Genomic DNA, 16109 nt, shown 5'->3' with positions numbered 1-16109 from the left:
TGTCTGAATTCATTGTTGTAGTCTGTGAAGCATTGCTGTAAAGAAGCCCCAATGTCCCTCCTCTTGACACTACATAGATAAATGCACACCACCCACCAAGTGTTCCTATTTTCTTCCATGAAAGTTCCCTAAATAGCTCAATAACTTGTTGTTTTCCAGAGAGAGCAGTGACATCTGACGGGCGGTATGTGTTCCCGGAGAAGAGGCCACAAGGTAGCTATTTGACTGTACTGTGTCATTTGTGCAGTGCCGGCATGCTGCTCTAAGCATTGGATAAAGCTTTTAACCTAGGCCTTGTCAGATGTGGCTTTTTTGTTGTGTGTCTGTGTGTACTGCCATTGTGCTTTGACATTAACTGCTTGCGTTGCATTGGCCATACCCTTGAAGGAAGCTTGGCCCACAGGAAGCAATTACAAGCCTGTTACCCTTTTTAACATTATCTACCTTAAGTCTTTTCTGAAAACCAGCCTGGAAGCTCTTGGTTTGTGTGCTTGATGTAGTGTCAGTTTCATGTTGGGAACAAGATTGAAAAGTAGAAATTGTGACACTATAGTTTAAGCATGATCTCATTTAATTGGGGCCAAGCAGACTCACTGGGCCTCATTCCGAGGTTGGTGCTAGTCATGGTGCTGTTAGTGCCATGACTAGCACCGTTGCCGGTACTGTGTCTGCCCTGGTTCAATGGGGACTTACCGGTCTAGTCTGACCTTTGCAGGACCGGTAAGGCCCCATTGAAAATGTCAATCCCCATTCCCATTTGAGCCCCATAGGGCTCAATGGGAATGGGGAGGGTGCTAATAACGGTACCGTAAATTACGATACCGTTATTAGCTCTGAAGTCCCTTTGCAGGTCCCGTCCTTAACGCCTGCTAAAACCAGGCGTTAAGGAAGGACCCGCAAAGGGACCTCGGAATAGGGCGCAAAGGGATTATCGGCACCGGTGTCGTTACCGGTGCCCGGTATCCCTTTGCGCCCTACTTGGAATGAGGCCCACTGTGTTATGCTCTTTTTGCCCCTTTGCTAAGCAGGGCTGGTGCACGTTTCAATCCACAGGTGTCTTGAATAATTGGGATTCAACTTCAGTCTTTGTCTCGTCTGAATATCCTACACATGTATAACTTTGGATAGTGCAGATCTAACCAAGTGGTGTTGAAGCCCTTCTCAAAGAGCAATACCCAGATAGAAAGACGTGCTGCTACAGTGTGTCATAGTAAAGGAGAAAAATAGATGGAAAAAGTGGTAAAGCTGGGAGTGATGTTTAGAGTTGTGATTTGTGGGGAATCAGAAAGGATCATCTGGTTTCAAGGTGACTGGCGAATAAGATGGGGTTTTCAGCAGAGAAAATGTGGCGCCTTATGAATTTTCGGGGCACTAATGTTATGAAATCTGGGTGCATGCTACTACTGGTTGGCAGCTGGATTGATACTTCTTTCTAACAAAAAATGTCTACTATAACTATGGGCCTCATTACACGGATGGCGGAGAACCATGGCGCTATTAGCGCCATGGTTCATGCCGGTAAAATACCGGCACCGCCTTGGCGGAAAGGGGAATTACCGCCCCATTCCAAGGTTGGCGGGGCGGTAATTCCCCCTTCCACCATTGCCCTTCCCCATTCCCATTTTTGCCCCATAGGGCATAATGGGAATGGGGAAGGCGCTAATTACGGTACCGCAAATTGCGGTACCGTAATTAGCTCCCTGGTTCCCTTTGCGGGTTGGTTTTTAACGCCTGCAAAAAGCAGGCGTTAAATTCCCCAACCCGCAAAGGGACCTCGTAGTAAGGCGGTGAGGATTTACCGGTACCGGTAAAATACCGGTACCGGTAAATCCTTACCGCCATCCGTGTAATGAGGCCCTATATCTTTAAAGTGGGTTGAAATGTAAATTCCAGAGGTGGATCAGTGTGATGCAGAGTAACAGGGCTCATGACGTGGATTTGCAGAAAAATATAATCCCAATGAACTCTTGGAGGGGGCAGCCATTTGGGATTGAATATCCTGAACTCCAAGGTGGTTTGGGTGGCAAAATGAAGGGACGCCTTCTAGTGGTTTACGGAGTAGTACAAAAGGACAGCAGATAGAGCATTGCCTTGTTGAAGTCTGGAAATATGGATTGACATTTGTTATGAAAGTCTGTTTGCAGAATAAATGGTGTCAATTTCTCCATCGTGGTAATTGACACCGGCTGGATGCAAGGTTTTTTCAGTGAGGCGTTTGAAATTGGGTTGCGGTATCCAACACAAATCCAGGAGTTTTCATTGTAGTGGTGAGAGGAGGCGTGACTCGATTGCAAGGATTGGGAATGTCTCCCGCATCAGTAGGTGGTATGAGGAAATATGAATTAGAAGACATTAGGTTTTAGTGGCAATCTCTTTTAGGACATTAGCAAACGTCTAGGAATGTATATGGCCCGATTCAGCTAACTTTTTTTAACGTAAGTGAAGGGAGCATCCACTTGCGTGAAAAGGATGAGAGATTCACAAGAAAGGTGTGTCTGAAAATCTCTGTAGCTCACACTCTCACCCCCTTTGTGAACACTGATGCCCAATTTCAGATTCTGGATGTCTTCGGAGCGTCTGCTCGGGTAGAAAATTGAATCTGATACTTTTTTGAAAAGACTTAGTGGAACATTCATTGCATAGTAGGACACTTTACGGGTCTTCTGTGCATTTGGTTTTCCCCAGGACATCAGAGGTAAGAACGATAACTGTCCCAATTGCATTTGTATATGTTTGACAGAGATTAAATCCAGTTTTCATTTTGGTTTAATTTCACCCTGGTGACCTCACAAGGGTTTTGGAGTTTATAATTCATCAGTGTTGGTTGCATGAACTCAACAGTAATGTATGCCACGGGCGCTAGCCAATCTATCACTTTTGCTAGCACACTGCTCCCATGAAAGGCTCAGATCATGAACATGTGAATATGATGAATTGTACACTTCAAAGAAACAGACATCTAGAACAACAACACATCTTCTCCACTTTTTTAGATGTTTGATTCTTTCTGAATCACACCCAAATATTGGAGGCAGCTTTAGGTATTAAGCATCACCAATTGACAACACGTTCAGGTGCAGCTGAGTGTTACCCTCTTTCTGATGTATGAATATACCGCGATTGGCATTCAGTCTCAGATATACACTGTCAAGTATTTTACATGAGGATGCTGTCCAGCAAGAATGTCAATTACATTATAATGTCCTCAGCTGGCTCCCTCCTATGGAACAGCCTCCCCATCCCTCTTCGCCTTGAGCAGGATCTCCTAAATTCCGGAAGCTCCTTAAGACTCATTTACCACCTCCTTCCCTTCTTCTTTCCCCTGCTAATCCCATAGTTGCTGCGATTGGGTGTCCTGGGCCCTTATGCACCCTTGGGGCCCTGACCTCCCTTACCCAATCGGCCCAGCTCCTGTCTATCTGCACTTGCACACTTACACCCTTTGTCCTGGTGGCTCACACTTACACCCCTTGTGGCTCCAGGCTGTGTAGCACTCAACATTCCTAGCACTTCATCTGTGGCTCACCCATGAGCGCAGACCCCACAGCACTGACCCCCTGCCTTTTCATTGCTGCACTTGCACTTTCTGAATACTCACAGGGCTTGGTAGGTTCGTCCGTATTTCCTCTTCCCCTCACTGTTCTTATTTTATTGTGTTTTAATGTATTAATGTATTTCCCTCCCCTGCTCCCTCCCTTGCCCTGTGGGCTCTTTCTCTTTGAAACAGTATTTTCTTATTATATAAGCGCCTAAAAAGTAAACAATAAATAAATAAATTGGGAGGAACAGGAGGAAGGAATTGAAGTTTCCTCATACTTCTCTGAAGCCTTTCTTAACCCTGTCTCAAGTGTGAAATGATCTTCAATATTTGTCATCAATTTCTTTTACTCAGGAAATATACTAGGGCCTCATTGCGAGTTGGGCGGTATCCAGGCGGTATTACCGCTGGGATACCCCCATGCTAATAACGTTACAGCCACCCGGAACGGCGCATTTAGTGCCGGATCAAGGGTTGGCCGTAATGGGTATTCCCCATTCCCCATTGGGTCCATTGGACCCAATGGGGCATTATCAGCACAATTAGCGCGCGCTAATAGCGCTGCCCTAATTGTGCCCAAAAATTGGCATCTTTCTGGTGCATTTACCCCCAGCTTGGAGCCGAGATTACCCCCGAGATTGGGCCGACCCTTCAATCCGACGGTAATAGCGTTACCGCCGCATTTAAAGGCTAGGGCCCAACTCGTGCTTAGGCCGTATGAGTTATTCGTAAGACGTGTTCTAAATGTTGTATGATATGTCACAATTAATATGTAATGTGTGTCCATGTATGCTTATAGGTATACTGATTGTTAACTTCCGTTGTAGCTACATCATTGTACCTTGTATGTACAGTTATCCCTGTGCATGTTTTTATATTATGCATGAATACTTGTGTTCAACATGTCAAATCATTGACTTCAGAGTGCTCTCTTTGCTACATATATTGGTGTATGACACAACCATAATTCTGGGGCCTCCATTCCTAGCTTCACCTTATGTCTTCCCTGCTTTCATGGACATAGTTAAGATCAGTTAAGTGTGTCTTCAGAATAGGAATTGTCACAGAGTATGCAAACATCATATGTTGAGTTCAATAGCTTTATTCATGGGTATAATTACAAGAAGGAGTCAGATTAAAGTATAAAAGTGTAAAAGTGATCTTCCCAATCCATAGTGTCACAATGCTTCTTGTCATTGGGATTATCTGTGACCCTCTTCATCTGTAAGGCCCCCAATTGTCTTCCCCTGGTCACCCCAGGTTCTCCAGCCTTTCTAGCCTCTAGAATGTCATTCGCAGCCCTCAGACTTCTGAAGGGAGTTCATCAACCTTTTGGCCCTCTAGGAATTGCAGTTTTTAGAGTTTCCGGATCCTGTCTTCGGATAACTATCTAGTTGTGATCCCATACTCCAAAGCTCACTCTGGCATATATGCGTGCCAGCAGACCGGTAAGTCAGCAGGGAGAGCTGGTCATGTGACTCTTGAGGTGTGTCCTATCTCGTGTCCATCTTGCTTCTTCTCCTCTTGTCTCTCTAATCTTCACGGAAGATCCCTGGCCCACTCTCATTCCTCCTCCCACTGTCTGGTCCTGCTTAGGCCAGACCATGTCCATGAGAACCTTTCGGCCTGTGGGGCTGTTCTCCACTGTCTATTCAGTCCTGCATTCACCACCTGATGGTCCCACCACCTCCTCTTCTGTACTGTCCTCTACCATCTAATGTTACCACCTCCAAACTATCTTCTTCTCTTGGCACTATCACTTTCAGGCTGCCATCATCTTCTTGACGTTTCCAGCTCCTTCATATCCCTTTTGCCACCTGATGTTATCGCTTCCTCTAAAAGTACCACTTTCACCACTTATGTTATCACCTCCTCCTGCTTCCCCTGTGTTACTACCTCCTCCTGATGCCCCCTTCTCAACACCTCCTCCTTTGATCTCTTAGCTCTCACCACCTGCTCTTATTCCCCACTGATGCAACCTTTCCAGCCTCATCTGTCTCTCCAACCTCTGCTTCCCCCAACACTCCCCAAGCAGGAGCATCGTCCTACCCATACTAACTGACTGGGGTCCCTTCTTTTTATAGTGCTCTGCCTCCTCCTGCTAGGTTGGGCTTCTGATGCGGGTCTGCACCTGTGCCATGTATTTGGAGCAGGGATGGATTAGTCAATGCAACTTGGTGCTCCTGGCCACTCTTTGGGCTACTGGGGCTGGACCAAGCCATAATCTAGTTTGAGAATTGCATTCTCCCGCTCTCTCTGGATACTTGTGCAGGCGCCAGTGTATCCGATGGGGAAAATGCTATGATGGGAGATCATGAATTGTTATTTTTGTTTCACACAGAGCTAAGTCTGCGGCCGGGTAACCGTGGCCATGCAACATTGTATCAGGTGCAAGCCTGAAGCTCACAAGCAGAGGAACCAGTAGTCAGAAACTCACATACTTACAACATTATATCAAGCACAGGTCTCACAGAGCATCTCATTGGGGCTTGGAAAAGATTCCTCCAAAGTCAAAATAAATTGTATCAGTGTCAAAACACACCTCATAAGTGTCAGTTGCATGAAATTGTCTTTCATAGAAGTGAAGTGTTTGTTTTCGCTTGCTAGGTTTTTGGGGTCCACCTGGGGGGAACCTCCAGCCCTCTAGGTTTGGGAGGGTCATAGCTATTGGGGCTTCCCTGGGCTGCACTATTATGGGTCTGGGAGATGCAAGGCTATCCAGACTGCCCTGTAATGGACCCCCGTGGTTTGGGAAGGGCCAGGGGTACACAGGCTGTTCCGCACTAGGTCAGTATGCATTGTGTCGGGAATCAGTGGGGGTGACCAGGGGCTCCGCCCTATACCACCCTGAGCCCAATATCCACTGGTTTAGGACAGCACCTGGACCCCTGGATTACCCCCTTGGTGGTCTCTAGAACTAGCCAGAATATGTCCATTTTGTTCTTGTGTAGTTGAGTTTCTAGACGAGTATGTGCTGGCGGCGGTACACTGCACCGTAAGTGGCACATTCCTTACACACACCACTAAACATCCCCCTTGTTCACCGTGTTAGGAATTACTTTCAATGATCACTAACTTAAGTCCAAAGTTACTCCTAGAACTGAAACAGACCCCCTATGTTTTATTGACCTGGGGCCATGATGCCATAACACTGAGGTTTACCAACCCCTTTTTTATTTTCTCTCTACTGCTTGGGCTGTTCTCTAGAAGAGAAGCTAAACTTGAACAGCAGCGAATGGGAGGACATCCACGTCATCACGGGAGCCGTGAAACTCTTCCTGCGGGAACTTCCTGATCCAGTGATCCCTTGCAGCCTGTTTGATGAGTTTGTGGCAGCAATCAGTAAGTATGCATTTGAATGTGTCACGTATTCTTGATGGATGTGTTTCAAAAGTATGGGTTCCTTCATAGAATGATGTGCTTAGAATACCCCCATTATCAGCACGAGAAATGCGCTCGCGCGCGCACACACACACACACACACGCACACGCACACACACGTACACGTGCACACATTGGTAGCAGCAGCCTAACCAACTGTTTGTACAGAACCTATTGGGAATTTTTTTCCCATTTCATTCCAAATCTGTAGGGTTTAACTTGCTGTGAACATTGATTTACACTATTGTCTGAACTGAACAAAACCATTCAAAGTGAGAGGGCCAAATAGTGAATGGAGTCAGGTTTTCCACAATAAAAATGCATGCGAAAGGTGAACACCCAATGCATTTTTATTTTCGCAATGGTCTGTGAATTTGTCATTCTGACAACGCAACGATTTTGCTGTTCGTTATTTTTTTGTTTGTTTTTGGTTTACATTAAACCTTACACAAATTGTAGTACAAAACAACACATAATGTATACCTGATTCATTACAATGCATTTTTCGAAATATCTCATTATGATTAATTTAAAAAGAGAAAAAAGAAGGAGGAAATAAATTCTCTATAAATTCATCAGTACATCAAGTTAATTAATTAACAAGCAATCCTTGTTATGTATTTCAAAAGCCTAATTCTTAGCTACATACACATCTTTCATGTGTAGATTTTCTATCATGTATCTTAAAGTAGCGAATATTAAGGTCACATGCGTCGCTGCACAAATACGTGACTAGAGATTATCAAAAGAGATTATATTGTCATCAATGAAAACCTTCTTAAAATATGTATATCTTTTTCAAGAAAGTTTAGGGTAATCAGTTCAGTGCTTTAATGTTTCTACTACTGCCTCTGTACTCATGCAAAAGCGACAGTAATGCCTACTTCTCACCACCTTCGATCCAGCACCAATGGCCTCAAGAGTTGGTAGGAGGTTTCGCCTAAATCCCATATAAAGTTCTCTCCATTTAGAACATGGGCATTTTTGTAGGCAATTATGTATAGTATTATACCGTTTGATGTTCGTTTTGTCAAGGAGCCAATGGAAAGCTTCTAAAAGCAATGAACCCCCATATGGACCAGGGGTGTCAACGTACCAATTTACTGGTGTCAAGGGGAGGGAAGCCTTTTGGTGCAACCGTTAACCGATAAGATGTCATGGAAACTGACATCATTGGGAGTGACATCACAGGAAGTGGAATCCCAGGCATGTGCACATGGGTAAGACACTGGCTCTTTTTTTTAATGCCCTCCACATTCCACCCACACAGAAATGTGATGGACGGAAGGTTTTAAATGAATAATGACCACTGGCATTGCTCTTGGCACACTTCCATACTATAATTATCTTAGCCTGTGTGCACCATTACAGAAGGGGGCCAGCCATTTGCAAGCCAATCTTGGTCCTGTTCCCAAAGGGAATATCCCAGCCCACGCTGCTTGGCTACATCTCTACTTCATGGGAACCCAATAAACACAGATAGGGTTTGGCCGTGTTGGACATAATCAGTGAGGTGCAGCCTGATTCCTCAAACACAGCAAACAAAGCACCACAGTCTGAGCATACACTCTTTCACTTAGGGAGCCGAACTAAAATCAAAAAATGATTGATGAAAAATGTAAAATCAGTCATAACAAAGTGGCTTTCCTCTGGACATCCTGCCATTCCATTGTATGGAAATCAGTATTGGTCCCGCCATCAATATGAGAAATGTGGACCGAGTTCTATACCACAAAGGCGGAAGGAAACCTGGCAGTGGTTGCCGGGGTGCCTGTGCAGAATCGGCATGGCCTTGCAGTTTGTACTGCACTGGTCCTTTTGGTAGCAGGACCAAACTGGTTTGCAACTGGCTGCTATTTATCTACATCCACAGACTGGATCATTTGAATGAAATGTATAAGGCGCCCGAGTTGGTTGATGCCCCTATTACTGGTATCTTTGGCAATCTGTATGCCACAGGTTTGTGTCTTAGATGAGCTGACCAAGCATGCCATCCTTCTGAGTCTGATGCAATGGGTAACAATGAGGTGGCTCGTGCGTTCCTTTTACTTGAGTTACGTGTATTGTACAGCGACAGCTTGCAGAGCGAACAACTGCCTGGTGGTGGTGGGGGATTGGAGGTGAAGCAAAGAGCTTCTATAGGGCTTAAGCCCCAGAGAAATGTTTCCCAGTTCCCCAACCTGCATAAGGAGTAGCAGTCAACATTCTCATGTCCTGTATGATGGGAGAGGGGGGAATACAACTAAATCAGTATGTGGCAGAAGGCAAGCCACATACGTAGGTAAGGACCTTCCATGTTCAGACTAACATCCTCACATTATTCACCTCCCAAAGTGAGCAGGTGTAGACCCCATGTCCAAAGGCCCTAGCAGAGGGGAGGTGCGAGAAATTGTGCTGTCCAACTCCTTGCATAATCATGGTGCATGACACAAGGAGATCCACTGGCCTAGTATGCCATATATTTAACTTTTCTTTAGGAGATAATAGATCCATAGCTCACAAGTGACAGTGCCATGAGCAGTGATGCGGCTAATGGAGAAATACATCTGTGGTGTGTACTGTATAAATGATCAATATTTGACATATATATATATTTATTTGCTGAAAAAAACCTTCGTTAAGGTGCAGTTACATTGCTCAGATTTAACGCAACAAAACTGTTGCAATTCAGCAGATGTGTGAAGTCATGACCAGCTTAACTTGGGGCGCGCTCCCTTTGATGTCCCCCATAATGTGATTTCCCCCATAATGCCATTTTGTATGTCATTATGAATCCCTTCTCTTATAATATGTATGTGCTCATGGGCTTTGCAGTGGAAACGATCCGATTTTAGCTGGTCATGACTTCCCACATCCTCTGAATTTGAAGGGTTTTGTTGCATTAAATCTGAGCAACTTAATTGCACCTTAACAAGGTTTTTTCAATGAATTTATTTTTTTTGGAGGCCACTATCCCTGGTCTTCGGTCGTGTCCACTGTACATGTTCCCCAAATATGTTTGTTTTGGACCCACTTGGCGTCCGCGGCCATACATGTCTTTCGTGCCCACTAGCCAGGGCCTTTGGTTTTGGCCAGTGAGCACGGTCGCTTGCCATTCCCACTGTGTATTGTAAAACAGTACCAGGCCACTAGCCATGGCCGGCCGTGACCAGTGTACATGTTCACTCAATATGTTTCTTTTGGCACACACTAGGTCGCAACAGCCTATGCCTTCCGGGCCAATAGCAAGGTCCTTTGGCCCTGGCCAGTGAGCATAGCCTTTGGCCGTGCCCACTGTGTATTTTAAAACTCTACTGGGCCACAGTGAATAAATCCACCTAAAGGGTTCTTATTTTCTTTTGCTGCCAAAATTGGGCTCTCCTAGAAGTGATTTTGTTAAGAGTATACCACAAAAAGGCTTCATTCATATGATTTAATATATTGTAGTGTTTGCTCTAATATATATATATATATATATATATATATATATATATATATATATATATATATATATAATTATAGTGAGGCTTTTGCCTCACTATAGTTAAGTATCAAGTTCTATAAGAAACCTGCAAACTGAATTGCTAATATTGAGCGATGAGGCAAGGGAGGGGAACACGGGAGAACAAAAACAACGATCTTACTAGGCCCAGTGACATTGAGAACGCCGAAGTGCATGGGAGAGAGAAAGGGGGAATAGTGCATGGAAAGGGGGAGAAGTGGAAAGTGTGAGGCAAAGGAAAAACAGATAAATAATTAAATAAATGAATAATAAAAGGCTAAAAACAGGGTTAGTTCAGCCAGCAAGTGGCAAGTGCTGTTTTAAGGCAGCAGACAGGGTATGCCTTATAAGTGTAGGAAAAATGGAGGGTTGTATGGTTACAGATACAGACCACAGTGCAAGGGATTGCCCGGAGGCAGTGCGGGTGGGTGGCAGGGTGAGCAGGTACATGGGCCCGGAAGTCAGAGGGTGGCCAGGTGCATGGTGCAGAGAGAGAGAAGAGCAGCAGGGGAGAGGAGGGGCAAAGGCAGAAGCAAAGAGGAAAGCCTTGAGGTGCTTCCGGAACCGGAGATGGTTAAACTTTTAACTTTCAGGATGGATTTTGCTGATATTTTGCAAACAAAAAGTTTGCCAAGCTCCCTCCCCAAAGCCCCCCACCCCCGCTGCCCTCACGCGCAGATGGGTATTGTGGGAATGGGGAGGCCGGATGCACCGGCACCATTCCTGAATGGTGCAGGCGCATCCCCATGGTCTGCTCGCGGGTGCCGGTCCGCCCGCCAGGTCAGACCTGGCAGACGAAAAGGCACCTGAGTGCAGACCTCATAGTTTGCCGGTCCGGTAACAACACAACGGTACCGGCAAGCTTACCGGTAGTGTTGTTACCGGACCTGCAACCTTATAATGAGGCCCAATGACTACGATTGGGGCTTGCAGAAATTATGAGGACATTTATAATCGGTTTGTGAAAACGCATTATGTAGGACTTGAAGAATGTATTTTTGATATACAAGTGAAAAAACTGTCAATTTAACATTGTTGAATAATTATGTACAGTAAGATTAATCACATTTGTGAAGCAATGTTTGAAATTATATACATTGCCTCCTCCTCCTCCTCTGTATCAAGTGTAAGCTAATGAGAACATGACAGTACTGCGACATTTGTTTCTTTGTTTATTCAGATATAGTTATGTTTTTCATCTGGGATTTGCTTACCGTCTGTATTTTTCCAATGCCGGCTCAAACCTGCCTTTTCATAATGACCTTGGCACTGTGTACTTGGTGTCTGGGCGGTGGCTCTTTTCACTGGCTCAGCAAGACTGGATCTTTCTCTCCACAGATGGCTCCCATTCATCTACCATGGCTGCGTCACCCTTCTTGGATTACATGGCCACTCAGTTTAGTTGCGTTTTGCATCAAAGAAAGCAGTTATATGTATTCTTGTGTGATTGGCATTTCTGCATAAGAGAGATAGCGTGTATGTGATCTCTATCTTAGTGATTGTACTCATGTTTTCCATGTCTAAGAGCAATTTGGCCTTAGTGTCTGTGTAGCTTTGTTTAGGGATGGATGTGCTTCATGTCTAACGCATCTATGTGTGTGTGTGTGTGTTCAGTCATGTCTCCTCTTCATGATTACTTTGGTGATGTCATCCGGTTATGATCTGTAGGGCTGCTTCAGGGAGTGGTGTCTGTCACCTTGGTGGTATACTGGGGTGGGGGGTGAAGGGGTGAGGGCTGGTAGGAGCCCACTACAGTTTTTCAGCTTTAAAAAATTTGCAGACCAAAATGTCTGCCACTGACGTGGGGAAAATAGGAAATACATGTAGTCCCTTCTCCCTTTCTATGGTGGCCAGTGCCACAGACGTGCTGTGCTGGAACGGCGAATGTTCCTGCCGGTGAGGAATGAGGCAGCCATGGGTAAGTGGAGCAGGGGTGTCGGTGGGGAGGGGAGTGAGTGGGGCATGGGAGTGAGTGGGACAGGTGGAAATGGTGAGGGGGTAGGTTGCAATGGCCAGCAAGGGAATATGGTGGCCTCCTGTGTCTGAGAAGGCTTAGAATGTGGGCAATACCATGAGGCATAGCCTGCCTTCTGAACTTCCTGATTGTCAGAGAGGCTCCATGATCCCACCCTGAGCTATTGCTAATCTTGCACCTTTTAGGTATTTGTATAAGCTTTCCTGTTGTCGATATAAGGCTCTCTCTCCTTTCAGATCCTGAACTATTTTGGAAGTCCTTATTTAAGTTTGGGCCCAAATGGCTATTTTTGTGTTTTAAAAATAGAACAGTTGCAGATTTGTTTGACACTATCTACGGTGAGAAGCTTGGTAGGATTTGTAAGGTTTCTGCCATCCATTAGGCTTGAACTTTCACATTGGGGAAGCATAATCTCAGGGTCAATCACCTTAGGCTGACCAAGTGAAATAGGTTACCTGTTTCTATGGGATGCCTTGTTTCACAGCTGGAGTAGGATCCTTTTCAGGATCATGAGTCTTTGCTGAGTTGCTTAAAAAATGATTGTCTCATTGTCCATGAGTTTTTGTTGTTAGGTAATGACTGGGTGTCCGTGAATTCCTTTGCAGAACCCACTTTTAATATTGGTGAATATGGATATGGTGAATAACAGTTTACTTGTTTTTCCCAAGATATCTTAATTCTTTGTGCCAAAATAGCTGTCAGGCACTGGTGTATTACAGTTACTCATAATTTGCTGCTGTTTGTCGTTTCTTCACCCATGTTCAGTTGTATGTTGATAAGGATCATTATATTTAATAGTTCCTATTTGTAGGGGATTTTATTTAATACTCTATTATAGTGGCAGCACCCTTCCTGAGGGTCAGACTGGATACTGTGTCCCAGTAAAAAAATATATCCAGACAGGCCCACCAACGCAGGGCATTCTAGCCACGTAAAATAACAAAGTGGGCATCAAGAGTAGATCAATCATGAACCATCTTTCCTTTACTCTTAATGGCCATAAAAACATGCAGTGCCATGTCCTGGCATAACACAGTGGACTGTGCAAAGTGAAGGTAATTGGGGCTATGCTAGGACATGAACTTGCAGCCTCACTCCCCTCCCTTCTCCAATCGCAATCAGAGGCAGGTCCAGCCCCCAGAACACATGTACGCATTGATACACATTCATTCATGCTTCCATTTCTTTCATTCAGACACGCATTCATACATCCATTCATTTCTCCATTCAATTTCGCACACTTTACAGGTACAATCACTCGCATGCATTCACACACATACATACATACATATATGCATACATTACAACAAAAATATAATGGTCCTTAAGTGCAGCCTCGGTCGTGACCCCATCTTCCACGCAGGCCCATTGGCTCTGGCGCATCATTATCAGAAGATAGCTTTCTGGTTCCTGAGAGCATGAAAAGTGCCTCTTAAACACTGCCCAGAAAAGTCCGTTTAATGGTGAAAAAGGGGTTCCCTCAGTCTTTGGAAGGTTGTGGGTGCTTCATGCAGTGGAGTAACCTTTTCGTAAATGTTGGGGGGACATGGCACCTAAAGGAATGGGGCCCCTGCTAAATGAGGTGAACAAAAGGATGTGTCACAAAAGTTGGGGGGGGGGAAACACCCTTGCCCCTTCCCCCTAAAATTACACCCATGGCTTCATGGAGTTCAAATGGTATTGTGTAGATGTAGCTGCCAATACGTTTGACGGGAGGGGGCTTTACTATGCCAGAAACCCAAGCAAAGCAGGGCTTTAACCGATGCAAAGTTCCCATAGACACAAAAACGGAATGTGCCCAGAAATACTTTACATTGGCACTTGAAAGCCAGGTCCCTAGAGAAGCTGAGAAACTGCCTATACAGAGAAACACTGCATGCTGGGGCTCGAAGGCAAAGTCCTGTCAGGCATTGAGGAACCACGTGCAGGGGAGTTGCTAGGTCTGGAAAGGACCCGGGGCTAAGCTGATGTCAGTACTGTTGGGACTGGGGGCTAGCTAGTCTTTTGGCTGTAGCTCCTGAGATTCTATCAGGGGCTACAACCAAAAGATCAGGGGCTATAGCCCCATTAGCCCCCCCTAGCAACGCCCCTGACCACGTGTACTGAGAACAACTGCATGCTGGCACTTGAAGGACAGGCCCCTATAGAAATGTAGAAGCTGAATATACAGGAAGATAATTAATGTTGAAGTTGAATTTTGAAGCAAGTTTCCAGAGACTTTGAACTTGAGACACTGTGGCAAAACAGGAGGCAAAAAAGGTTTAAACTCTATCCCATTGTTTAAGCCCCTAATGTTATGAAATCACAACGTCAGAATCCTAGCTCTGCCCCTCACACTCTAAGTTAAACTAAATAAAAAGAAGGTCTTCCTAGCCAAAGGAGTGACTCCCTTCCCCTGGACAAAAAGACAGTTCTGGAATATTCAGTTCCTCAGGTGTTGGGGGAAATGTCTCCCTTCCCCAGCCTCCTTCAGGCTTGTAAAACAGTTCAACAATTGGTTAGCCCCTCTGAGGCTTCTTCTCTGTTTCTGCGTCCCGGACCCTGATCAGCAGACCTGGTTCCTTTCCACCAGGCACTGTGGCAAAGAAGAGAAGTTTGGATGCATCACCAAACTGCAGTGTGTCCCTGCCCCTGGTTGGCACACCTGGTTTCTTCCTACTGTAGGGAAGGCATGGCATCACAAGTATGACACTGACACAATGGATGCAATTTGTAAAACGTTTATTGAAAATGTTGGGGTTGGAGAAACTCCTATTTTTCCCTAGAACTAAGATGGGAGTAGTCTTGACCATCAAATGATAAACCAAACAGTCCTAGTGGAGTCTGTAAAATCAAAATGGCCTATGATAACGCAAACTTAATGCCTGCCCTAACTAGTATAAAAAGGAGAAATGTAAGCAAAGAAAAAATCAGTGTTAAAAAAATAAAGGTAGTTGAACCAGCTCTCCTCCTCACGTTTAACCTCACAGAGTAAGTCTGTCCTTGTAGGCAGGATGACACACTCTGTCTTGGTTTCTGACACTCTAAGCAGTTCAAAACATGGATTGAGAGTCCCACCTGGATTTCCACTTTAAAGTCTCTTTCTTGACTTTCAGAATTGTATTCCAAAGTAAAGTTCACAAAGGTCCTCCTCTGCTGGGCACAGACCTTACAGAACACAGATCATGTTAGGTCGCCCTTGTAAAGGACCGGTAGGGGGTGTCTGTACTTCTGCTCTCTATATGGTAGAAGAGAGGTACAGAAGACCCCAGCCAAGATTCTCTATTACGGTAGCAATGGACGAGCAATCAAGGCCTAGCTTCTCAGGAGGTGATGCAGGCTGGTTCTTAAGTACAGTGTAGTCCCCAAGCCCCCACAAAGGAATGTCCACACACTGTATTGGTTAGAACACAGGCTTTATATAATCAATATTCAAGGTTATGTACACTTATCATAATAACTCACTTTGTACTTAGGAAAATCAACAATGGCAAATATATACAATTCTAAAGTGGTACCCCCCTTTGTATTAGATCTTATTAAAGTGCATCAACAATACAGTAACAATGTCACACAGATAAATAGAGTGAAACCAGCAATAGAGAGAGGAGAGAAAATAAGATGGTTGAGCAATAGGCAGAATACTGGCCCCTATCACTAGACACAGTTCTGTGTGGAGATCCCCCCACCTGGGCAACCTGTAAAATAAAGATATAGCACAAGCCCAGTCCATATATTGTTCTGCAAGTCTTATT

General features: G+C 44.9%; 1 protein-coding gene across 3 annotated transcripts in view; it reads left to right on the top strand.

Moving 5' to 3' along the window:
• The window catches only part of ARHGAP9 (Rho GTPase activating protein 9), a 1031694-nt gene that overhangs the window by 825052 nt on the left and 190533 nt on the right, over positions 1–16109 (top strand). For all 3 annotated transcript variants that reach the window (XM_069653585.1, XM_069653586.1, XM_069653587.1), the window contains 2 exons: positions 160–213; positions 6746–6880. In XM_069653585.1, coding sequence (XP_069509686.1) covers positions 160–213; positions 6746–6880 — 189 coding nt within the window. The remainder of the gene's footprint in view (positions 1–159; positions 214–6745; positions 6881–16109) is intronic.

Source organism: Ambystoma mexicanum, chromosome 3q (assembly GCF_040938575.1).
Source record: "Ambystoma mexicanum isolate Mex_15411 chromosome 3q, UKY_AmexF1_1, whole genome shotgun sequence".
Classification (NCBI taxonomy): domain Eukaryota; kingdom Metazoa; phylum Chordata; class Amphibia; order Caudata; family Ambystomatidae; genus Ambystoma; species Ambystoma mexicanum.
Note: the sequence above shows the minus strand (reverse complement) of the source record. Positions and strands in the feature narration are given on the sequence as shown.